The sequence below is a fragment of the Lepidochelys kempii genome, chromosome 6 (assembly GCF_965140265.1).
Source record: "Lepidochelys kempii isolate rLepKem1 chromosome 6, rLepKem1.hap2, whole genome shotgun sequence".
Taxonomy (NCBI): Eukaryota; Metazoa; Chordata; order Testudines; family Cheloniidae; genus Lepidochelys; species Lepidochelys kempii.
The window spans coordinates 88597859-88623773 of NC_133261.1; the positions used below are offsets into that span (position 1 = coordinate 88597859).

At 38.5% G+C, this 25915-nt stretch overlaps 1 protein-coding gene across 19 annotated transcripts in view; it reads right to left on the reverse strand.

Moving 5' to 3' along the window:
• Window positions 1–25915, reverse strand: part of SLC25A21 (solute carrier family 25 member 21) — a 396583-nt gene that overhangs the window by 49752 nt on the left and 320916 nt on the right. For 4 of the 19 annotated variants that reach the window (XM_073349084.1, XM_073349085.1, XM_073349082.1 and 1 more), the window contains exon 5: window positions 20757–20908. The exons of 14 other annotated variants lie outside the window; for them this stretch is intronic. In XM_073349084.1, coding sequence (XP_073205185.1) covers window positions 20757–20848 — 92 coding nt within the window. In that variant the 5' untranslated portion in view covers window positions 20849–20908. Of the gene's footprint in view, window positions 1–20756; window positions 20909–21997; window positions 22272–25915 lie in introns of those variants that run through there. One more of the 19 variants, XM_073349086.1, reaches the window with a different exon arrangement.

A 25915-nucleotide genomic window follows, 5' to 3' on the forward strand; every position in this document is an offset into this window, starting at 1 on the left:
AATCTGAATAATACCTTGAGAGAAAGATTATAACATAGACCACCTTCTCTCCATTTCATGGTGACATGAACCACTTCCCTTCCCACTTGTGAATAAATAGCATCCCTGTGGTGACAACAGTACTGTAAATGTTTACATGGACACATAACATTAGGAATAATTTTTTTGCGCAGCTGCTGGAAATGAATTGAAGAGCCAGCCCCATGTGACCAGCCAGCTCTTTGAAGATCACCAGCAAGATCTCTGTGGACTATGATCCACAGTCAACAGTTTGGAATCAATCATCTAGATGTTACTAATAATAAAGGTAAATAAAGTGATTTGTTTACAACATACAAACTTCAAGCTGACAACATCCACTATTATTTCTACTGTTCGGTTCTTTGATATATTTTCTACTCATGTGCCAAATGCAGTTTTTTTTGTTTTACATTATATTTTATGCTATACTTAGCTGGACATAAATCAGTATGTAGGCTGTTATGTCTTCCTTCTTCAGTTGATTTTCTGATGTGTTCATTTTTTGCTGTATGTTGTATCCATCCAGCTATGCCATAACAATAGCTTTTTTACTCTCTCATCTAGCGGTAATTTTGAATGAAAAAGCCTCTTCTAGGGATTTCTTCTAAAGTACAACACACATACTTCCTCCTGAATGTGGTAACTGATACGTCAACATTCCACAGTGATAAATAGGTGAGGATGTGGGCTTTCAAGGATAATCTCTTGCCAGTTAATGCTTCATTATCTGACAGACTATTTGATCCCAAGTCTGACACTGCTATGTTTTTGAAGACTCCCAAACTATAGGGAAATCTTCAGTTCCCTATACTTGATTATTGCCTAATATTTCCATTAATTTGTAAATCACAGAAGTTAAAAGCAAGAGTCTTACAAAAACTGTAGAAGGCAAATCACCATTCAGTCATATGCTTGTCATTGTTATTTGTTGATGAGAGTCAAACAATGGATTTTTCAATGTTACCTGTGAATTCAAAGTATAGCATGCTCCATTGTTATCAGAACAAAGATCACTGACTTTGAAAGGTTCAAGATATGTAAACACAGCTGGCACCAGTGACTCAATTGGTAATGCCAGGCAACATACTGCTATGCAAGAAACCCCGGTTCAGGTATGACCTCAGGACTCTTGCCACTCCAGCTATTGGAGTTTGGGAGTCTTACAGAGATAATGTTCCTAGTCCACCGGGAATATATGAGGAATCTCCTTACTGGGACTGCAACAGGAAACCTTTGAATTGTAAATAAGAATCTCTATTGGATATTTCAGAGTAGCAGCCGTGTTAGTCTGTATTCACAAAAAGAAAAGGAGTACTTGTGGCACCTTAGAGACTAACAAATTTATTTGAGCATAAGCTTTTGTGAGCTACAGCTCACTTCACCGGATGCATTCAGTGGAAAATACAGTGAGGAGATTTATATACACACAGAACATGAACAAATGGGTGTTACCATACACACTGTAAGGAGAGTGACAGACTCCAATGAGAGATTGCTGAATTTGCAAACTGGATACAATTAACTTAGGCTTGAATGAAGACTGGGAGTGGATGGGTCATTACACAAAGTAAAACTATTTCCCCATGTTTATTCCCACCCTCCCCCCACTGTTCCTCAGATGTTCTTGTCAACTGCTGGAAATGGCCCACCTTGATTATCACTACAAAAGGTTCCCCCCACTCTCCTGCTGGTAATAGCTCACCTTACCTGATCACTCTCCTTACAGTGTGTATGGTAACACCCACTGTTTCATGTTCTCTGTGTATATAAATCTCCTCACTGTATTTTCCACTGAATGCATCCGATGAAGTGAGCTGTAGCTCACGAAAGCTTATGCTCAAATAAATTTGTTAGTCTCTAAGGTGCCACAAGTACTCCTTTTCTTTTTGTGGATACAGACTAACACGTCTGCTACTCTGAAACCTGCTATAGGAAAGGTGTCCTCAGGTACAAGCTCTTATCTGAAAATGGGCTCAAATGAAGTACAAAGTAAATGGGACTTCTTATTTTCAGTAAAGAGAAAAAACACAAACTCAGTGGGCACTTCTGACATCTCCATTAGCCCTATTAAACGTTACCAAACATGCATCTAAGTTGTTCCCATTTTTAGGGCTTTCTTCTGTCAGTTTTGTGCTTCTCCTTTGTGCGATTGATAAGAAACTAGCACGGGCCCCAATCTCACAAAGACACACATACTTCCCCTCTGACTGCAGTGGAATTACTCTCTTGCTTAAAGTTAAGCACACGTGTAACTGTTTGCAGGACCAAGGGCATTGATTGTGTACAACTGAACTAGAAACACACTGTTTTAGTGAGGTAGACAGAGAGACTGTCTTTTTATAAATACCAATGAATCGCTAGTGAATGCTTACTTTTAGCTAAAATATTTTTGCTGCTAGGGCTTGATCCTGGAAGATACTGAGTGCTCGCAAGCTTAAAACAAGAATCAGCGGTGACTAATTTTGTCTGGTGTTCAGTCTTATAAAACTTAGTGGATACCACAGTAACTGCATTAGTCGTGACTGAAGATACAGTTATTTATTAAAGAAGAGGTTCAAAAGTTCAGTATAAATCTAGATGCCCAAGGATATTCTACAGCTAAGTAAATATAAAACTCATAGATCAAATTCTTTTGAGCAAAGATGCTGCTCAAAATAAGGAAAATGCATAAATAATCAATTAACAGGAATGTTCTAAATCCCCATGTTCCTCTTTTTCCAGTTTCCAACATGCAATGTTGTTGTTTTTCTGAGAATACCCAAACCAGTAAGGTTCAAATTCTGCTCTCCAATGCTTGTTTGTGGCACCTTTTCCCAATACTGTGGCATCATCTCAAGCAAAACAAAAATATAAATATCAGCAGGTTACTAGACAAGAGAGACAAAACTGTTCTGAAAAAAAAAAGCCTCCACAATTAGATTAGATTGATGAGAATCACCCCTGGCTTAAATTTTATCCTAATTGTTCTGTACTGGTCAAGCGATACATGACAAAACAGGGCACAGAAAGTAACTCGGAAACCATAGTTTCCCTTGGCATAATATTATTCAGAGTCTAAGGGATGCCACTGAATTAGAGCCTATTTTTCATAAGCCATAAAGATACGATGATTCTATTTTTGGAACACTCAGGTAAATATTTGGCTAGAAATTTTGCCGGACACCACATGTGATTCTTGGTAATGAGTAGGCAGTCAAGGACTCATTTAGATCTGAGCTACACAGGGGGAAAGACGGTGATACACTACCACAGCTGCACTGCCTAAAGAAACCTGGACAGAGGAACCCCTTGCTACTTCTGTAGCGAGTGCTGCTCCCCACAGTGCAACTCTACTTTCATAGCGATGTCACGCAGAATCTCCTCTCCCGAGGTTGCAAATGCTGCCAGTATTCCAGTGGTCCCAGCTCCAGCTCCAGCTCCTTGAAACCCAGTCGGGATTGCACCCTTTGCTGGTGCGCTTGGTGGGACAAATTGCTCCCTGTACCCTCACCCCCAACCAGTGCACTTGCGCCAGAGCAACCATAACTGGCCCAAAGACTCTGCTGTTCAAAGGCTTTATGACTCAGCATCTGAAGTGCTATGATTCAGCATCTAAAGACTTTAAGGGCTTCGTTCTTTAAGACACACATCTTCAGCACACAGTGGATTCAGCACCTGTGTGTTTAGGGTCCAGAAGGGTGTATATTAATGGGAGAAACAGGCAGAGGGTATCTGGGGACAGGAAAACCTTGGAAGAAGTAGCTGGATGCCTTCTGACAGTAGTCAAAGTACTTGCTACCACATGGGCTGAATTGCAGAGTTCAGCATAGACTGTCTAATTGGGCATTCTGTGACTGCTACAGAAGGTATTAGAGGGACACGGTGGGTGAGGTAGTATCTTTTATTGGACCAACTTCTGTTTGTAAAACAAAAACATATCACTTCACCCACCTTGTCTCTCTAATGTCCTGGGACCGACACGGCTACAACTACTCTGTGTATAAAGAAGGTATTGTAATCTACATCTATTCAGTGTGGGGCTCTGTCCCCCTTTGGCTGTGGCTGGCTGACATAGAGAGGTTGATGACGCTGCTACGACCTTGGTTAATAGACCTGGTTCTTTTAGGTCAGATAGTAGAGGTTCATGCTTTAAGATACAGAAATCCTAGATTCGATCCCTGGTACTGACAATACACCTAGAGTTGTGGCATTACAATATTCACATTCATTACTTTTGGAGCAGGAAGAGGACTTTGCAGCTGTGGCAGATCCCTGGGCCATGAATAGTAGAGACTCAGTTTACTTTGAAGGGATCTATTGTTAGAGGGGGATTTACCTTTACATCTGAGGGACTTTGTCTTACCACTGACAAATGCAAACTTTCACTATCATTGGAATGGGAATGACTATTCATTAAGCTGCACGTGCTGTAGTACACTTCAAATATTCTATTTCATTCAGGGTCTTTATACCACACCCGTGGTTGTGGGAGTAGAAAAGTGAAATTTCCTGCAGGAGGGATTTATTAGAAGGTAGGAAATCTGACAAAGAACTGATGAAATCTGAATGACAATATATTAGCGAGTGGAGGGAAAGTTCCTGTTTTGGAGAACTCTGAATTTAGTAGAAAACACTGCACATTCCCATGAAAGAAATATTAATTTTCATGATATTTTTTCCTCTGAATTATTATTAATTATTATCATTTTGAAATGTCAGCTATGCTGACAAAAATATTGTTTGGAAAGAACAGCTTGATTTTGGTTAATTTTAACTTCTGTTTGGATGAAAGGGATTATAATGACAGCTTGGAAGATTAGTGGTTGACAGTCTGTGACAGTAGTGGTGTATAAATTCTACATGAAGGTATTTTCAGACTGGCTGACCTGTGCTGTCTGCAGAGCTGGAGTTTTGGGTGGCTTTAGGACAGCTTTGCAGCTCCCCAATCCAGGGGCTATTTTCGTTCAGAATGAAATTTAGAGCAGTTTTAGGCCTGCTGTAGATTGCAACATGCTATCTGTGGCCTCAAGGGACTGTTTCTGCAACTGGGGATCATCAGAGTACAGTAACGCTCCTTTCCCCCCACAACACTATGCCAATACCAGACCACTCAAGGCTTTCCCCTATATAGGGGGATTATCAGGAGGGCAGCTAAGCCAGCTTTGAGGTCTCTTTGCACTTCTATAGACAAGGCAGGATTTTATCCCATATGTTCAAGGAGGCTTTCTGTGTTCCACTGAACAGAAAATTGCTCCTTCTTTTCTTTTCTTTTCTGCTGAAATGATTATCAGGCACACAATACAAACTCAGTAGCAAACCTTGTAGGCTACCAGAACTCAGTTCAGCTGGTATTCAGCTGATGGTGAAGCCAGTGTCATTTAAGTATACACATTACTGCAACAAAAATATATCTGTCTAAGTGTTCTATAATTAACTTTTTCCTGTGAGAGACTTCCTATTCAAAGGTGTTTATAAAGTCGTCTCAGATGAATCACAGAAGCAGAAGCTCTGGTCATGCATCAGTTAAAATCAGAAATGAAGCAAGGCAAGGTTAATTGGAATTCTACTAGGCATGCTCATTTCCCATCATTGTTGAAAATATTTTAGATAGCAAAGACAATGGAAATCTTTCTAATGAGCAGGCAGGCTGAGGTCCTTTAATGAGATATAGGAATTGAAGGGTTTTAAAAGAAATGATCATGTAAGATAGTAAATAGAAAATTATGATTAGTTCAAATGTTTCAATTAGTTTCTATGTGGTTTTATTTGGACCCAGACTTCATGTATTTTACATCTGTTGTGATTTCAAGGGTGCAATCCAGACCAGAGAGGGGTTGTGTCACTACTTGCCCTGCATCCCTGGGTGCCTTACAATGCTTTGGTGCTGTAAAAGCACCAATGGGGGGAGGGGGGGAGGAATAGCTCAGTGGTTTAAGCATTGGCCTGCTAAACCCAGAGTTGTGAGTTCAATCCTTGAGGGGGCCATTTAGGGATCTGGGGCAAAAATTGGGGATTGGTCCTGCTTTGAGCAGGGTGTTGGACTCCTGAGATCCCTTCCAACCCTGATATTCTATGATTCTATGTAGCTCCCAGCCTGGACTGCTCAGAACTAACCTATAAGCATGCAGGTCAAACCCTGAGTGTCTGCATGCTAGACAGCCCTGGTTTAGCAGCTCTGACCCCAGCAGCTTGTGTACAGCCCTACCGTCCCATTCTGGCTTTCACTAGCCTTGGTTACAACCATCAAGCTGACCCCAACACACTCCCAGTCCTGAATTTCCCCAAAACCATGTGCCCTGAAGTGTCCAGTCCTCTGCTGGATAGCTCACAGAAATAATAAGATTCTTTACTCCTTTGAAGAGACAAAAGCACATTACAGTTTATTAACGTAACTGAAGTAAATACCCTTCCCTTCAAATACTGCACTGAGTTGGTTTATAGTAAAAATAAAACAAATTATTAACAATGGGACTTAGGTTAAGGGATGCCAAGTAAAAGGACTAAAGTTAGAAAGGGTTACAAGCAAATAAAAGTGAAGACACAAATCTAAAAGTCTAAAACTTAATTTGACAAGGTAAATGCTTTATTCAAGATGCTTTATCTCACCAATCTTCCTTCTTCCCAGCCATGGCTGATTTTCCCCTCAATCAGGACCTTCACAGAAGCACAAGATACTGGCTTCCCTTGTCTTCCTAATTGAAAGATCTTTGCCTAAGCAGGTTCCTCACCTATATTCAGTTCCCAGAGACTTCAACTCCCTTTCCCCCTTTGTTGAGGGACGTATCTTTCTCAGCTTGCAAGAGTTATGTTCCCTTGGCTCTTTCTAGTGATGTATGCCAAAGATGGCTCCTATCTTTGCTTATATCTTCCAAAGTTCAGTGACCTTGTTTCAAGAGGCAGGATGACCTCATACTGTTTTTCCCTTCCTGTGGGCTTCCAATCCCCCTGTATCTAAGTAGGGCTTCCTTTGGTTTGATTCCATCATGCTTAATTTACATAGGAGACAGGTAAATATCTGTGACATCTCTCCTGTCTGGAAGAGACCTGTTTCTCCCTTTGTTTGGATACAGACTGTAAAGTCTAATATCAATAAGTATCCATAATTCCTTCTATAGTGGTAATACATACATTTTACAATATTAATCACCAGTGTGTTATCGGTGTTCATAAAACACCTCAATTGATAAACTTTTATAATACAATAATATTGTATACAATTAGTTGTTTCAATTGCTTGTCACTTGAGATTCAGACCCCCATCTTTATAGCCCTGATAAAGTTTCTCTTCCCTGTTTGAAGCTGTGTCCTCTCCCACTTGTTAGCTTGATAATTTTGTTTACCTAATATGTAAATGGACCTTCATCATCTCTGCCTGATGACTGGGCTCCGAGAAGTAAATACACATTCATTTGTCTAGACCCACCTGTTTACCAACTCCCCATGACATGCCTGGTTTAAATACATTTTAGTCATCATTCCAGCATATATCCATAACTCTTAATACACACTGCATACATACATCACACAAGAATATTAATGATCAGTGAGTTATGAGCTTTCTGATGACATATTACACGACACCTTTTAGATACAGATTATAGCCTAGTGAGTTAGGGTATAATGAATTGATCAGGCAAGCCGAAACTCATTACCTGACACCAGTGACACCCTGGTCCTGTGGCACTGAGATGCTCTTAGGGTCACACCTCCCCTCTTACAAAGCTTCAGGAAGGTTAGTCACTGGCTGACCTCAAGGCAGCAGGTCAGAGCCCTCTTTCTTGCACAAGGCATCTGCCACCATATTTTCTTTTTCTTTTACATAGAGGAAACCTGTTTTGTCACCTTTGTCTGTTCAGTTTCAAAAACAAAATATCAGAGGGTATCCATAATTTCATCTATAGAGTTGCTATAAACATTTCACAGTGACATTAATGACCAGTGTGTTATTAGATCTCAAACAATATATTAGATGTCATCTTTCACATAAATATCATGACACCAGTATGTGAGGTGCAGTAAGTCAGGTCTGACAAGAGTTGCTGACACACAGTAGTGAACTGCCAATGGGCCTGTGGCACACCATCATCTGCAGAACTGCACATTAAACAGACACCAGCTTAGCATAATATATGTATAGTATTTATGGGAGAGAATTATATATGTCTAAATTCTGCTTTCCATTATGCCATTGTAAATTCAGAGTAATTCCACCAAAGTCAAGACATCTGCCATTTAAAGTCTTCTTAAACAAAGATTTAGATAATATGCCACAAAAATCTGTGAAAGAGTAATTCAGATGATTTTAGCAAATACTATGTATTTTTGTCATTAATGAATGCAGAAAAAGAATACTGTCTATAAAGATTGCTGAGGTAGCCCGTGACACTATAGACCACAATGACCATCTGAGAGGATATAAGGAAAATTCACATTGGGGCGATGCAGTGTCTTAAAAGGTAATAGGAGTTTCATTTTGAGCCAAATGAATTATCCAGGATGGGAAGAATCAAAGCAGGTTTTAGACAGAAGATAAGCAGCAAAAGTTTGTACAATTCAAAGGTGTTAGATTTTCTTATTGGAAAAATTAATTGGAAAGCATTACCATAGCCTAAGCAGTTGAATATAAAACATTATTAGCATTTTCACATCTTGAGTATATACTGTATTGACTATTTTCCTCTGCTTTAAAAGGCCTAATAATACTGTTTACTTGATTCATAAAGAATCCTGAATCACAGCTCTGCTCCAGCATATATCTCTGTTCACCTTTCCCCCTATTCTCACTTCTTACGTTCCTTTCAAGTCCACTTCCTGAAAATCTTATTTCTACCCTTCTCCAACTATTGGTTTCATGCCTTCTTCCATGCCATTCCTCATGATTGGAACTCTCTGCCAGCCCTTAAGTGGCAATCATTAGCTCTCTTCTCAGTCATATATGCCTCCACAAAACTTCTTCCATGAGGTCTTAGCATTAACTCATCAAACTGTCCACATTTTATGTGCTTTTCCCCCCACACACTCTATTGTCTAGATTTGATTTGTATGTTAGCTCCTTAGAGAAAGAGAAGTTTTGCTCTAGGTCAACTGGCATTTAATAAATAACTAGAAAAGAATAAATCCTTAAATAATACTACTATCAGTTTTTCCAAAAGCAGTGGGGCTGTCTGACAATTACCAGTTCAATTTATGAGGACAAATTACGTGTCAATTAAAATATAAAGTTGTAAATTTAGACTGTATATATTGTTGGCTGTATTATATTAAAATGATATACAGCATCCCAGATGTGGGATATATATTATATCACTTGAAGCAGGAGCTGTTATGACAAACATAGCAACTACTAAATGAAACAGTTGTACAAAACTTTTATGGATGTGGCCAGAGTGAACACTGGATCAGTCACTGTAAGCCTCTCTGTTTTAATCAAAACAGTTGTGAAAAACATAAAAACCAAGAAGTTAAAATAAAACAATAGGTGTATTAGGAGTAGTATTTTGTAAAGATTATTAATAGGTATAAAATATGTGCATAGTGAGAAAGGGGAAAATGTATTTTAATTACATACTAGGGTTCTGTTTCTCAAAAGAGAGGAGAATAAGGGCTTGATCCATAGGTCATTAAAGTCAGGGGAGGACTTTCCATTGACTTCAGTGGCCTTTGTATCAGGTCCTACAACAGAAACTTTTTCAGTGCTTCTAAATTTATTGTACTTCTTTATTTTCTTAAAGCATAGCAGCATCCATTCATCACACTGGAGTAACAAAGCCGTAACCCGATATATGACAAATATTACAAGCTTAATGGCTGATGTCCATTACTGATGGGACCTGCTTGCTATTTAGAAAAGTTTGGCATTGAAGGATTACTGAGCAAACATAGCACCTGAAGAAACTTGCAAGCAGGAGTCTGTCATCAGGTGTGTGATCGAGGGCATTACCTGAGAACGCTGGCTCTTATCTTAAGTTGGAAACTTCTGCAATTGCCAACAATTCTCAACAAAGAGCTCCTGTCATGGAAGGTTGATACACCGAGTCAGTCTGATGGTGGTTTACCTTCCCAAAGCTTCATTCCTCTTTATGGATCACCTGAGACCAAGCAGCACACTAATCTTTAATAGCTTAAATAGCAAGACAACCTAACAAAATGATGACAATCAAGAGAAAACTGATCTCATGTGGTAGAAAGACAAAATACCAAACATTCCCTCATGATAACTATGAATGATCTACCACTGAAACTGCATTTCCCCCTATCATTTAGCATAGTATTGAGGATAAATCTTCTAACATATCACATCTTAGAATTTTACAAAGGGTGTTGCATTCTACCAATATTAAAATTACTATTTTTCCATGAAGAGGTCTTCAGCTTCCCTCACTTAGAATTAAGTTTTCATCACTATCCCTCATGAAAAATAAGTCACCTTTACCACAATTTCCCTACTGTAACACTAAAAGAACCAATTAATTTCTACGGTATTTCTGAGAAAGCCAGAGAAACATGGCATTTTTATAAATATGTACAATTATTTTCATTGCCCTCTTACGCAGCAGCACATAACATTATTGTTCCAGTTATGTAACAGCATTTTATTATTTATAGTTTATTAACCTAAGTTGTGAGTAGAGCTGGTGGAGAAATGATTTTTGTTCCTGTGAAAATTTTTCACAATAATGAAAATTTTACATTTTCAGCAATGTTTTTCTTTGAACACTTTTTAAAATGACAATTTTTTAGTTTATAGGTTTTCAGGCTTTTTTTTTTTTATGAAAATCCAAACATTTTGGATGAAAATTTATTTCGGGGTGAAAATATCCATTTTAATCAAAAATCCATTTTTTTGCTGAAAAAAGTTCTGATGAAAATTTTTGAACCAGCTTTAGCTGTGATCCAATAAAAGTGCAAGTGTGAGTAAATATATGGAATGCATACTTTTAAAATTTTCAGATATAATGTAGAACCCTGCTAGAAACAAAAATTGCTGCCCATTAGTTGATACTTTTATTTTATCTATAATATTGTTTGATCATTTTAAATTAAACGTTAAAAAAAATGGGGGGAACGGAGGGAGATAAATACAGGCTGTGCCCTGCAAACTTGTGCTATCAGGCTAATAGAGCTGGTCACAATTTTTCAAACCATTTTTTCTTCTTGTTGTTGAAAAATGATCTTTTAACACATATTTTATGAAAAACTGTTGACATTATAAAAATGTTTTCCACAAAAGATTTTTTGAATTGATATTTTTATGGAACACATCATCAAAATTTATTGTCCACAAAAATCCTGGATTTGGATCAATGAAAAAGTTTAGTTTGTTGAAAAATGGCTTTTGGAAAATGAAAATGTTGGATGACTATTTTAGTACTGTTTTATAATATTTTCCATTAAAAATATTTAAAACACTTGAAAAATAAATAATTATGAAGGGCTTTTTTGAACCCTTGAAAATGGAGCAATGTCAACATTTTTTGTGAAGTATTTTTTGACCAGCTATGCTTCCTTCCTGACTAGTCCCCTCGCCTGTTCACAGTGTTAAGCGCTACCCTCAACAATAAGTAGTTGCAGGATCAGGCCCTATGATTGGCTCAAGAGGCATCAGAAACACGAAGATATTTGTCTGTGCCACAGCGTGCAACTGATACAGGAAAACAATGATTAAGTATTTTGGTTTTGGCTACCAAATTCCTACTACGCAGAAGAGGCAGGTTATTATTGAAAAGTCCATTTATCATACAAAACATTCTAAACAAAAAAAACCCTGAATGTCACTCAGTCGAAGAACAACACATAGGCAGGTTCAGGCAAAAACAAAGTATGTCAACATGCATTAAGGTGGAAGACAGGCTTTAAAGAACACCCATTTTTTCACACATGGGAACAGATCCCATGTGCATAGCCAGAATCTGAGACTTTTAGTAACAGTTTCTGCCTCACATGATACATAAGAACTTTAAAAAAACTTGGTTCTGGTTTACAGTGAAAGAGAATGTTCAAAACGAGATCAGAGTGACAGAAATTGACAACATTGTTTAATTTTGTGTTTCTGAGTATATGTTCCAGTGAGACGATGCAGTGTGTTTCACATAAATGTGTTGCAGAAACTGTTACAGTGTTTGTCATATAAATAATAAAAATAACAAAAGAAAAAAAATCAGAAATACAGAATTAAATAAAATAGTGACTACAGCAAAATGGAGCCCCATTAAAAATATTTCTCAAAATCATTTTTGAGTGTTGAGGTATTTTAGCCATTTAAAACAGGCTAATACCTTATTTTTCACAATTTGACTCCAATTATTTTTAGAATGCACAATCCCAGTGTGCTGCGGAGAATGATTTAGTTGTACATGGAAGAAAAGTGCTTCTATAAATAGGAAAAGGAAAACAAAAAGAAAACCCCAACAAACCCTGCATAAAATGTGAACTCCCCATTTTATGCCCTTTTGTTTAGTGTAAATTCCATTGAAAACCTGTGTGATTGTCATGGATGTATTACTAATTGCACCCACATTGTATTAATGTCACTGTCTTCTGATTTAGATTAATAGTCCTCCTTCAATGGTCAAGCATGAATATTTTTGGGATTCCTACAGAACCTGAGGGGTGAGATATATAATGTCTTCAAATGCTGCCCAACTTGCATAAAGAAAATTACAAACAGAACAGCACTTTGGAAATCTGGTCAGAGATGAAAGATTAGCACACTTTTAATAGTCATTGCTGCAGTGACTGCTGTATCTCTCAAAGGAAAAAAAATCTGCATGAGAATATTTGACTGACAATGACTCTTTCCTTTAAAACAATATTTTAGAAGTGTCTAATATGTGGATTAATCTCTAAACATTAATAAAACAACTAGCCCATTTACTGGAACAAAACAAGATGATACATATGTTTTCATTGTATATTGCATAATCCAAAGGCAACAGTTCATTAATAAAGGTATTTTATACCTTCTGAAAATTGAAAAATGAAATGTACCAAGAATGTGTATTGAAAGGTGACAGTTTACATTTCAGTATTATGAAATTTTTTACAATGTACTACTTAAAACAGGGAACAAAGTTTTTTATAAAATGTAAATCTCAAGTACATCTATTAATGTGAAAATGTGATCAGTGAATACAATACTACATTTTGCATAGGAACATTCATATACATTTCATCCCAAAATGCATTTTAGAATTAAATAATCAATTACTCTACTGAATTAAATAAGCACGGCAATGACAAATTGAAAATTATTATAGGTAGGGGAAAGCTGCTATGTTTTCAGGTGAGATTAGTAAAGAAACTGAAATGGTGGAGACACAGAGACTGACTAGAGGGAATTGTAATAGATTTGTTACAAATATACTTTAAGTCCGAAAACAAAAGGAACACTCTGAAATTATGTCTCCTAATTAATTTGATCAGAATATATAAAAAATTGATCAGCAAATAATTCCCCCCCCAACAAAAATATTTGTATTCCGCACCCTTTTACATACACATTTATGAAGTTTTAATTGAATTTCACAAAACATTGCCAAACATCCCTTTGTAATTTAAAAGGAAGGCTCTTCACCTAAAAGCAATGACTGTTGCTCATCATTACTTATATGCTTCCTGTAAGCTAAATAAAAGTGCTTTGCTTTATGTTCAAAGTACATTCTACACTGTCTGCCAGGTATTTCCTGTGCACATCCCACCTAAATTCTCCTGGCCCTAGTAACTAATGTCTGTGAAGAAAATACTGGCATAATTATAGTTCTAAGCTTCACAAGCAGCCATTTTAAACAGAAAATTGGCTTAGTTGTGTTGACAATCACATTTAAACTGATTCTTTCCAGATGAAAAGATACTTTTTCAAACAATGTAATAAAAATGCAAAGTCAGCTGTTTTAAAAGACATAAAAGTGATTTACAGTACATGTTCTGTGTGTACTGATTTCTTTCCCTCTGGCACAATGGAAGATTTTTTTAAAGGAAAAATTAATTATTAAGAGCTAGCAAAACCCAAAATTACAGAGGAATAAATAATATTGCTTCTTTTAAAAAAATAACATAACACAGGTTTGAAATAAATATTGCTTTTCATTATGTATTCTCTATTGCAATTATGTTTAGAAAATATTAAACATTAAGTTATAATTTTACACTGATGTAATTACACTGAGATAATTAACAATATGGAATATGGCCCCATCATTAGGTTTCAGAGTTACCACCCCAGTGAGAGGAAAAGGGCAATATACAGTTTTCAGAACTATTGTTTCAGCGGTCTGCAGACTACTTAGAAGCAACACTGCATTGGTTCAAATTTGAGAGGGTTTCTTCATAACCATTAGGGCTAGATCCAGTTTCCTTTCCTTTTAAGTGTACAACCTTCAGAAACTGTTTGCAGCACCAGAGATGCACAGATGTATGCAGTTTCAAAACAACAGAAGACATTTAATCATTTTGTTTCCAGGGCTCAACTGAGTTATTGTGCCACAGCCTGAAGTAGAGAATAGTTTGGAGATGACCTGCCCCATGTGGGAGCTCCAGTCAGCAGGACCAGCTCTAAGCACTAGCAAAGCAAGCACGTGCTTGGGGCGGCACAATTCCAGGGGCGGCCTTCCGGCTACCGGGTTTTTGTTTTTGTTTTTTTTTTTGCTTGGGCAGTTGTGCACTTGGAACTTGGGGCAGCAAAACACCTACAGCCAGCCATGCCAGTCAGGAGTATTATGCCAATTGAAGAACAGAGGAAGTGTTGTCACTGTACCACATTTGGAAAGCATGCACTTCCCTCTGTGGAGCCAGGGGCTGGGGTGATAGAAATTCAGGGACATTGCCCTGGTCTGTCTAGGAAGTTTAGGATTGGCAGATGTGCCCTTGTCCTTAGGAGAGCACAAGGACCATTGCACAGCTCTTGTACAGGTTTGTAAAGGATCAAGAATCACCAGACTCAACCAAGCCTTAGGGGCTGTCTCCAGATTTATGTCATGGAGTTACACCACTGTAAAATTAAAGCATTTAAAAACATGTCTGATAATGGTCAAAAATCTTTTCCAGTGTTCATGGAATGTGTGCTTTCTCTTGTTCTTAATTTGCATGCAAGAGTCACATGCTGCGGTGTAAACAGCAGCTTGTTAGAACACACTAAGACTATTTTATTAAATAAGAAAGGCAACTTTCAGTCTAAAATTTTATACCATTTTGGCAAATAAAACCTCTAGTATGTATTAAAAGTAAAGCAAATTCACTGTATTCTGTAAATATGCCAGGTTAAAAACAAAAAACCCACATAGTATAGAGAAAAAAAATCTAAATTATGTACAGCTATTAGAATATAACGTACCCTCTGTTATCCATAATGAATGGAAGCATACAATATATGAGCCACCTGCAGAGGTCAGGAAGGGATTCCCTCCCACCCCCACGTATTCTGATTTGTTTTTGAAATCTCCTTCTTCTGACGCATCAGGGATGTCTACAGTTGGAGATGGAACATTGGATGGGGTGAGATGGGGGCTCTGAGGTGGCACCAAGCATGCTCTCTCGCAGCTGCTTGGCTGGCTGGTTCTTGCTCACATGCTCTGGGTCTAACTGATCACCAAATGTGAGGTCAAGAAGGAATTTTCCTCCAGGTCAGACTGGAAGTTATCTTGGGGTTTTTTTCCACCTTCCTCTGCAGCATGTGGGTGCGGATCACCGGCCAGGATTACCTAGGTGTATCTCAATCAGTTTCCTGCCACTGGGGGCAAAGAGAGTGGAAGGGGGCTCTGGCATTGCTGCACCTTGGTCCCCACCTATCCTCTACCTGTGGCACATAATAATCTGGTCCCTGTGAGTTGTAATACTTTGGTGTAATTTCAGTTGTAGGGGTTACTGTGCAGGTGCTGGGTGGTGTTGATATAGAGGAGGTCAGACTAGATGATCTGGTGGTCTTAAACTCTATGACTACGTAGGGTGACCATATTTCCCAAAGAGAAAACAGGATACCCCCAACCGCTTGCCCGAGAGCCCCCCCATGCTGTTGTCTGGTTGCGGGAACCCTGTCTCTCCCCCGCCCCAAATATTAGGCTGTTGCCCAGTCATTGGAACCCTGCGGGGCCCCCACATGCCGAAACACTGCTTCCCTCACAACCCTGGCTCCTGCGGGGGGCTGGCATCTCTGCTTGCCCCCTCCACACCACACCCGACTTTTTTGACAAAAGTTGGCAGTCCTGTTTGCTCTTGCCAACTGATCAAGTCAGCAAGAACAAACGGGACAAATGCCTCCTTTGGGGGGAAAAAAAAACCCAAACAGTCAGGATGGCCAGGACAGAGCCTGTAAAAGGGACTGTCCCAGCCAAAATGGGATGTTTGGTCACTCTAACTCTATGATGACACAGACTGATCCTGCAAACCTTATGCATGTGAGTAACCTCACACATCTGAGTAGACCCACTGAATGCACCCATATGTTATCCACTTGCAGGACTGGGACCATAGATGTTAGGATCTTAAACTTGTATTCTACAGCCTGGCTTCCAAAACACAGAGCTTAATTAGTGCTATATGTTTTGTTTGCAAACCAAGCTTAAACTCATTGATTATAACACATAAAATGTTAATAATATTGTTCCTCTGAAAAAAGAAAATTCATACTTGAAAAAAATAGCACAACTAATAACAGCTGGGTCTATGAATAGATAAAATAATGTTGTAGATCATTTCTATGCCTGATTCAAAGGAGGGTTTGAAAGCACAATTATAGAATGAACCCATTTAAATAAGATGGCAAATACTGTGCAGCTGAGACAGATTAATTAACACTGTGTAGATAAAAATATAAATGTCTTCGTATAGCAAAATTATAAGCAAGGAGTGTAAATGAAGTGCTGCTGATGTTTTACTAAATACTGTAGATGGGAAAACTACCTTGTAAGCTATTTAAGGCAGGCACCATCTTTTTATTATGTGTGTACACAACTCCCAGTACAACGGAGCTGATCTCTAATTGGGGCTTCTAGGGGTTATCACAAGGCACTACTAATAAATGTAGGTCAGATATATGTTCTACTGATGCATTTGTGGAGGGCTTGCATAGAAATAGTTAGCACATCAGCAATATTTAACAGATTTTTAAAGATCTGATTTTAAAAATGTATGAAACTAAAAAAAATATAAGCCAGATAGCTGGTGTAAACAGGCATATCTCCAGTCACTTAATTGTTGTCACAATGATTTACACTGAACTCACATGTCTCCAGTGAGTTGTAATTACACCGACTTACACTAAACTGGCATATCTCCAGAGACTTTGTTGTTGTGAAACTAATTTGCACTAACTTGGCATATCGCCAGTGAATGCAATGTAGTTACACCATGTCACGGTTCCTCCCCCACTCTGAACTCTAGGGTACAGATGTGGGGACCTGCATGAAAAACCTCCTAAGCTTATCTTTACCGGCTTAGGTCAAAACTTCCCCAAGGTACAAAATATTACACCCATTATCCTTGGACTGGCCGCTACCACCACCAAACTAATACTGGTTACTGGGGAAGAGCTGTTTGGACGCGTCCTTCCCCCCAAAATACTTCCCAAAACCTTGCACCCCACTTCCTGGACAAGGTTTGGTAAAAAGCCTCACCAATTTGCTTAGGTGACTACAGATCCAGACCCTTGGATCTTAAGAACAATGAACAATCCTCCCAACACTTGCACCCCCCCTTTCCTGGGAAATGTTGGATAAAAAGCCTCACCAATTTGCATAGGTGACCACAGACCCAAACCCTTGGATCTGAGAACAATGAAAAAGCATTCAGTGTTTTACAAGAAGACTTTTAATAAAAAATAGAAGTAAATAGAAATAAAGAAATCCCCCCTGTAAAATCAGGATGGTAGATATCTTACAGGGTAATTAGATTCAAAACATAGAGAACCCCTCTAGGCAAAACCTTAAGTTACAAAAAAGATACACAGACAGAAATAGTTATTCTATTCAGCACAATTCTTTTCTCAGCCATTTAAAGAAATCATAATCTAACACATACCTAGCTAGATTACTTACTAAAAGTTCTAAGACTCCATTCCTGTTCTGTCCCTGGCCAAGACGACTACAGACAGACACAGACCCTTTGTTTCTCTCCCTCCTCCCAGCTTTTGAAAGTATCTTGTCTCCTCATTGGTCATTTTGGTCAGGTGCCAGCGAGGTTACCTTTAGCTTCTTAACCCTTTACAGGTGAGAGGAGCTTTCCCCTGGCCAGGAGGGATTTCAAAGGGGTTTACCCTTCCCTTTATATTTATGACACACCAATTTACACCAGCTGAGGATCTGGCCCATATGGTCCTAACAAATATACACAGATATATATATATATATATAATTTCACTGCATTCTGTTCCAGTGGAAAAACAAATGAGCATATTGAAAGGAGCACTGATGTATTTTGTCTTTCAAATGTTTGATTCTCCAAAGTTATTTTCTAAAAATGGTGTCCTTGTTTATTTTGCCTCTATGACTTCCAGATCAAATTTACTCATTTTCACAGTAAAATGTTTTTCCTAAATACCACCCTTCAAAGCCAACCTAGAATCTGAAAGTTGACCTGTGTTCTGTTTGGTTTGCATATTCCATCCATAATAAAAATTCTGTGAACCAAATTCTGCCCTCAATTATATCTGTGAAACTTCATTGTATTTAGTAAGGTTGTACAAAATTGAGACTAGAATTAGCCCTCAATCCAGAGTCAGAGCAGAATATTTCTCATGTGTTCGAGTGTTAATATTTGAAGGTGGTGTCAGGCAAGCTGTGGGCAGCAATAGAAGATAAATACTCTACACCTAATGACGAAACCTCCTGATAATAATGCCATTGTGAACAGTTAACTATTTGAAGGCAATGTGGCCCATTGGATCTAGACAGGGACTCAGAATATTTGGATTTTATTCTTGGCTCTACTACCGGCCTGCTGTGTCACTTCACTTCTTTATATCTCCGTTTCTCCATCTGTAAAATGGGGATAATTATAGTCTTGTAGCAAAGCGTTCAGAGGTCTACAGATGAAAAGAACTGTAGAAGAGGTAGGTATCATTATTATTGTTTCACTACTGATCATTTTAGCAGAAACAACCAACTATTCTGGGTTTGTTAGCTGAGCTTCTCTTGATTATAAATTCTTTTTTCTTTCCTTTCCTTTTTTCAGTAACAGACCCACACTTGCAGAAGGGATCACTGTGATCATTCAATTTGACCTCCTGTGTAACTAAAACACACACACACACACACAATGGAACATACTTTTCTATTGTTTGAAAATAAAAAAGTCAGTCAAGATTTTTTTGAGGTTTGTAATATCTGTGCGTGGAAATAAGAGACAAAATTGCTACATAAAATGTGAGTATGAATTTTCACAAGAGAGCATGGTGTTTTTCACCTACCTTACTAGGCTTGGCAGAATGTATAATTCTGACTGAGTATATCAATGTTTATTTTAAAGAATTTTCTATTTTTATCAATTTTGATTTTCACAGTTGCAGGAAATTATGGGAAGGTCAGGCAATTATTTAATGACAGAAAATGTTGAAGTTCAAAAAATTAAAGTTTCATGACGGTTAAAACACAAATTTTCAATCATATAAGACAAAATAGAAAAAATAAATATCACTAACTCAAAGTCTAGTAAGTTCTCAAGCAGCATTTTTCTTACTTTGCTTTTCTGTAAATTTCTATTATTGTTGATGGAAATATTTTTTCATGTGTGTGTGTACAGTGAAATTGACATTTACTGACTACCAAAAAATTGAATCTTTCCCAAACCTACACATAATCTAAAAATGTGTTCCTCATGCTAGCTACATTTGCTCTAATTTTTTCAAGCAACATATAAATAGCAGTCTCAAAACACAAAGAAAACTCTAAAAATCACAGAATCTTTCCACTTCCTTCCCCCAAAGTTAAACCTAATTTTAATACCCTCATAGACTCTATGCAATGCTTTAGAGTGGTTCTAATCCAAGAGTTTGACATTCATTCAAGCAGAGAATGTAAATGACATGGAGAACACACAATTCTAAAAAAGAGATAAACAACCAGCCAAAATGGAAAACAGGAATATCATCTGTATACCATATTGCATAGGAGTCTATTTAAAGCAGGGATGCAGATATAGCGAGTGCAAGGATATTGGGGAGTGTACTGAGAAAAATTACATCACATTGCAAACATATACAGAAACATTGTGAGCTATCTTTAAAAGGGCAACAATTTTTGTTAATTTTCCATCAGGAAGGCTGCAATTTCTTCCATAAAATGACACCAAAAAGCTAAAATCCATGCTATGGCATCTATTTTCCTTTCATTGTAAGAGCACATGATAAGGCCCCAGTCCCGAGATGGGATCCACATGGATGGATGCCTTCATTCCATGTGGAGCCCTACTGAAATCCGGTTGTAATATGAGGGTCTTAATTTTGAAAGGAGAACTGGAGAAACAAATAGAGATCTTCATTTCCAAGTGGTTAGTTTAAACACAGCTGAACATTTTCATTATGCACTAAAATAACTCTCTATGTCCCTACCCATAATTTGCAAGCATAAATTTCCTGTCAATAAATTCATGCTCACTGAAAATATGCAAACACTCATCTCATCCTGTGCACTACTTCTTTAAAGATATGCAAAGCAAGCACAAGGTTTTGAAAATTTAGCCCTAAGAGTCAAAGTTAAATCCACAAAAGCACAAGGTTCATAGTTAAAGCTGACATTCAGCCCTTTACACTTCCTGTTATATTTACTTACCTCACAGGGGTGTTCTGAGGTTTAATTAGTTGTTTGCAAAACACCTGGAGATTTTCAGGTGATAATATTTTACACATTAATATAGTTGCCATTTCCAATATTTCAAATCACACTCCTTTCGATGAAACCTGTCATTTCTGCAGTAGACACAACTGTATAGGAGAAGGATACATGTGCAGGTTATACAGTGGGTAACCCCCACACAGAAAGGTTAACAAATGTGCAAGGGCAAAGAGAGGGAAAATTAGCTATACGGAGAGGATCCAATGAGCAGTTTGGGTGGGTGAGGAGGCCAGGTTAATGGTCTCCAGGCCTTCTCAGCACCACACCTCCCAGTTCTGGGTCTATCCCTCTCCCACCAGCTGGGGTTAAACGAGTAGCACAAGTTGCTTAGGTGGGAAGTATACCAGAAGGGAGTGGGGAAGGATGGATCTTGGTCTGGTCTTTGGATTTCCGTGAAACTCCTGCCCCTGTTCAGTGGAAGTAAATCCCCGCTCTGCAACAGCCATTGAGGGGAGGGGATTTGGGGCATGGTTTTGCCATGCCACCTCCTCCGACTGGCAACTCCATTTAGGGCTTTGTGCATAGGGCAGCCAAGTGACATGCATCTGGTGTGACACTCACTCATTTCGCAGCTGTCATGCATTCCCACAGCCCAGCTGAGATGTCACACATCCAGCTGGGCTGCAGGAATGGGCAGCAATTATTGCTCGCAGCTGCCAGCAGGCTGGTAATCCCTCTGTCTTTTCGCTCTCTCTGCTCCCCTATTGGATCACAGTGAGGAAGAAGATGAGAGGAACAGCCAGAGCCAGTGGGGAGGGCCACACATCCAACTCTTATCGCCACCCCTATCTTCCAGGCACACAAGCTCAGTTTACCCCACAGCCAGCTCCCAGTTTAAACCCAGCTCCCCAGACAACCCCTACTCTCAATTTTATACCTACACTCAGCTTACCCCACAGACAGCCCGCCCAACCCCCACCTTACCCTGCAGATGGCCTAACCAGTTTCCACACACAGCTTTCAGTTTCTCCTCAGACAGACACCTCCAACTTCCCACCCAGCTACCTCACAACTTCTACCATGCATCTAATCCAAGAACTCAGACTCTCTCCAGCAGTTCCGGCCATCCTCCACCACCCACCCTCCTACCCAGAACCCCCAGACACCCTCCAGCATTCACCCACCCACTTACCTACCCCAGCCAGAGCTGCCAAGATTTGTGCAGTTCCATGTCCTACCTCTGCCACTGCCTGGGGCAGTTTATGGTCATATGCAAATTGCCATATACAGCAGGCTGGCTTGATGGACTCAAGAACAAGGCAGACATTGTTCTAAGGCTTCCAGATTCTGCAGACATGAAGGCAATTCTGAACAGAACAGCCTTGAGCATCTTTTGAGCCATATATGCTTAGCTTACTAACACTGTCAGCACTGTGCAGACCCAAAATGTTGTAAGTAGCTCTAGAAGATCAAGCTGGATTGTTTTCTGCCTGAAGGTATAATAAAAAAAAATTGCCAGATAAATTCTGGCTCCAGAGTTTTTACTGCTATTGATGTTCATGGAGCATGTATAATGCAGAAAATACACACCTTGATTTTCAGATAAACAGGCTTGGCAGTGGCACATTTAAAAAGTGACCAAAAAACCCCCCCGAGTTTAGAAGGGGCTTGTTTTGGCTTGCAGACTGTGAAAATTTGGTCTGGAAGTCATTGCTGGTAAATAAATATATAATACCAAAACATCCTTGTTCTCTAACACCACTTTAAAGGATGTAGTTTTTGGCTTAACTTAAAAGTAATGTAAAGAGTTTAGCATCTAACTTAAGCACCCAAAAGCAAGGAAAATTAATACTTATGTCTTCATTTTTTATGGTAGTGCACAGTTTCAAATCATTTTGTTTCATTGAGATCTCAATGGAAGTCTATAGAAAGCATAAGATAAGATGGTGTTTCCACTGAGATCAGAGTTTATCACTGTGCAATAAAATGTTATGAAAAAATAGTTCCCGCAAAAGCTCAGTAGCTGCTTTCTTTTAAAATTTATTTAATTTATTTAGTTTATTTTAACATCTTACAACATAGGAAAATGATCAGGGTTATATAACAGGAATGTAATATTATCATTAAAGGCAATTATGAGACAGCACAGTACATAATTCATCTCAGTTGTAGTGCTCGATATATAATTTTTTCCCCTTGAAGTCGTTAGTCCTGAAAATAAAATCAGAATTGTGGTTCCAGGTCTACACTTGAAACGCTTTACCAATACAGGTATACTTGTATACTACACTGGCAAAGCACTCCTATTATGGACACAGCTTATACCAGCCAGCATAACTGTCCATTAGAGATCATACCTCTTCACAACCCTGACCAACATAACTATGCCAGCAAAAGTTTGTAGTGTAGACCAGGCCAGTTGCATTCAGGTCCATCTGTGTATAATGTAAGCAAAATTTATCTCACTCAGCACACTGTATATAAATACACTTCTAAAATGAGCTACCAAATATACAAATATGCAATAAGTCATCTTTTCAAGAAGCTATCATCTTTTACAAGAGTAACACATCTAAGTTATCATTAGTTTTGGTAAAAAGACAGACAACTGAACCCTAAGCAAACTTTATTTCTATTCCCTCTCCCCCAAGTCATTTTTTAAAAAAAACCAACTCTAATCTTAGCCCTAGTGTAACTCTACTGAAGTCATTGGAGCCGGACCAGCAATAAATATGGCTCAAAGCTTAATGAAACTAAAAACAGATTCAGAAAGTGTTCCTTAACCAAATAGATTCAACGTCTAATGTCTCCACCAGGAATAAAGTCTTAAATAGACTAAGAGAAACAATTTCATTTTGCAAAAAGAAAAGGAGTACTTGTGGCACCTTAGAGACTAACCAATTTATTTGAGCATGAGCTTTCGTGATCTACAGCTCACTTCATCGGATGCATACTGTGGAAACTGCAGAAGACATTATATACACAGAGACCATGAAACAATGCCTCCTCCCATCCCACTCTCCTGCTGGTAATAGCTTATCTAAAGTGATCATCAAATTGGGCCATTTCCAGCACAAATCCAGGTTTTCTCACCCTCCGCACTCCCCACACAAACTCACTCTCCTGCTGGTAATAGCCCATCCAAAGTGACCACTTTCTTTAAAATTAATTTCTTTATCATACACATTTTCATACACATTTTAAAGAGAGTGGTCACTTTGGATGGGCTATTACCAGCAGGAGAGTGAGTTTGTGTGGGGGGGGCGGAGGGTGAGAAAACCTGGATTTGTGCTGGAAATGGCCCAACTTGATGATCACTTTAGATAAGCTATTACCAGCAGGAGAGTGGGGTGGGAGGAGGTATTGTTTCATGGTCTCTGTGTATATAATGTCTTCTGCAGTTTCCACAGTATGCATCCGATGAAGTGAGCTGTAGCTCACGAAAGCTCATGCTCAAATAAATTGGTTAGTCTCTAAGGTGCCACAAGTACTCCTTTTCTTTTTGCGAATACAGACTAACACGGCTGTTACTCTGAAATTTCATTTTGTACTCTCCAAAGACAATCCAGATTCAAGAAAGACTAAACTGCATGTCAAATTTTAATTTTTTACATTCAATGTTTTACTAAATTGGGAACCCATAAAAATTTGACTTTGCTCTCTTCAGACAAATCAACCAAAGTAACAGACTCCTCGACTGAGAACCGGCCAGTTATAGCCCAGAACAATATTTACTGATAAAGTTACAAACCCATGAAAATCCAGGTTTATAATAATGTTGTTACTCACAGACCTTAAACAATAGCATCTATAATTTTAATGCTTTTAACTCAAAATTAGGACAGTGCAGATGAGTATAATTTCCAATGTTTAATATCAGACATAATCCCAAGTGTGTTTAAATACATTTAACATATATATTCCAATAGACTGTTGCTTTATTCTTACATTTCATATTCAAATCGAAGTCACTATCAATAACATAGATGGATGCAGTGGTGAGGAAGACAGTGACAAAAAAAAGTTCATATAATTTGATGTAACCTCATATCTGGAGTCTGAAAAGAATGATTTTTTTTCTGCTCAGCAGTTTCAGTTAATCCTCTGTCTAAACATTTGCCCCAATAAACATCAGATTATTTTTATGTTGGCTATAAACCTGTCAGTCCTCAATAAACAGATATACTCATGGTCGTTTTACTTCTGCTGTCAAAGAACTGTCAATATACACACCAACTCTGAAACTAACCCAAACTGAGAAATCCAAATGTACAACTATTAATTAGATAAACAGAAAGTTGTTCACGGCATGATAGGATTCAAGAAGCTCTGGCCACCATACAATAGGCAGCAACTGGAAGATTCCAACAGAAGTTAGCAAAAGCCCTGAAGTTAATACTCCAGCTTCTCTTTAATAGAAAGCTATGTGACCTTTAATGCTCTGTCAGACGGAGCCCTACTTTAAGTAAATCTCAATTAAATTTTATGTTTTGTGGCTCCCGTTTTCTTGTAAGACAAGAAAAAAAAGTTCAAGGGATGGATCCTACTTTGAAGATTTTAATTCCCTGTGGGGACAATTTATTTCCACCTAGAGGGCCTTTCATAGATTTTTTTATTTCCACTTTTGTAGTTGTCAGACTATTTTGTGGATGGAAAGAATCTTGAAGGCCTTTGAAAGTGACAGTGTTCTGCAATTGACTAAATTTGAAGTGCTTTTTCTGGTGCTCTGACTTTTCCTTCTATTTGAGAAGAAGAGTGGAATGATGAAAAGTGAATGGTTAAAGAGACCATGGAGAATGTTTATGATGAGGTAGTGTTCTGTGCAACCATGACATTTCAATTATGATACAGCAGTAGCATAGTAGGGGTAACTTTTCATTAAACAGGCATGGCAGTAAATAAAGATGTAAACACGCTGGTAAATATTCAGAACATTGAGCAGCATTTTAGGGACTGACCCTGAAAACACAAACTCTTGGCAGAGGGTAGATCGTAACCTTTGAATCTGTCCTGAGTAAGAGATGGTGTGCAGCTGCACATTGCCTCAGGAGCAGATCACACAGTTACTCCCTTCCCAGGGCAAAGTTATTTTATCTCTTTTACATGGCAAAGCTTTCTTGCCCCTATGGGCACAGGCAGCTACTCTGTCCAGCAAG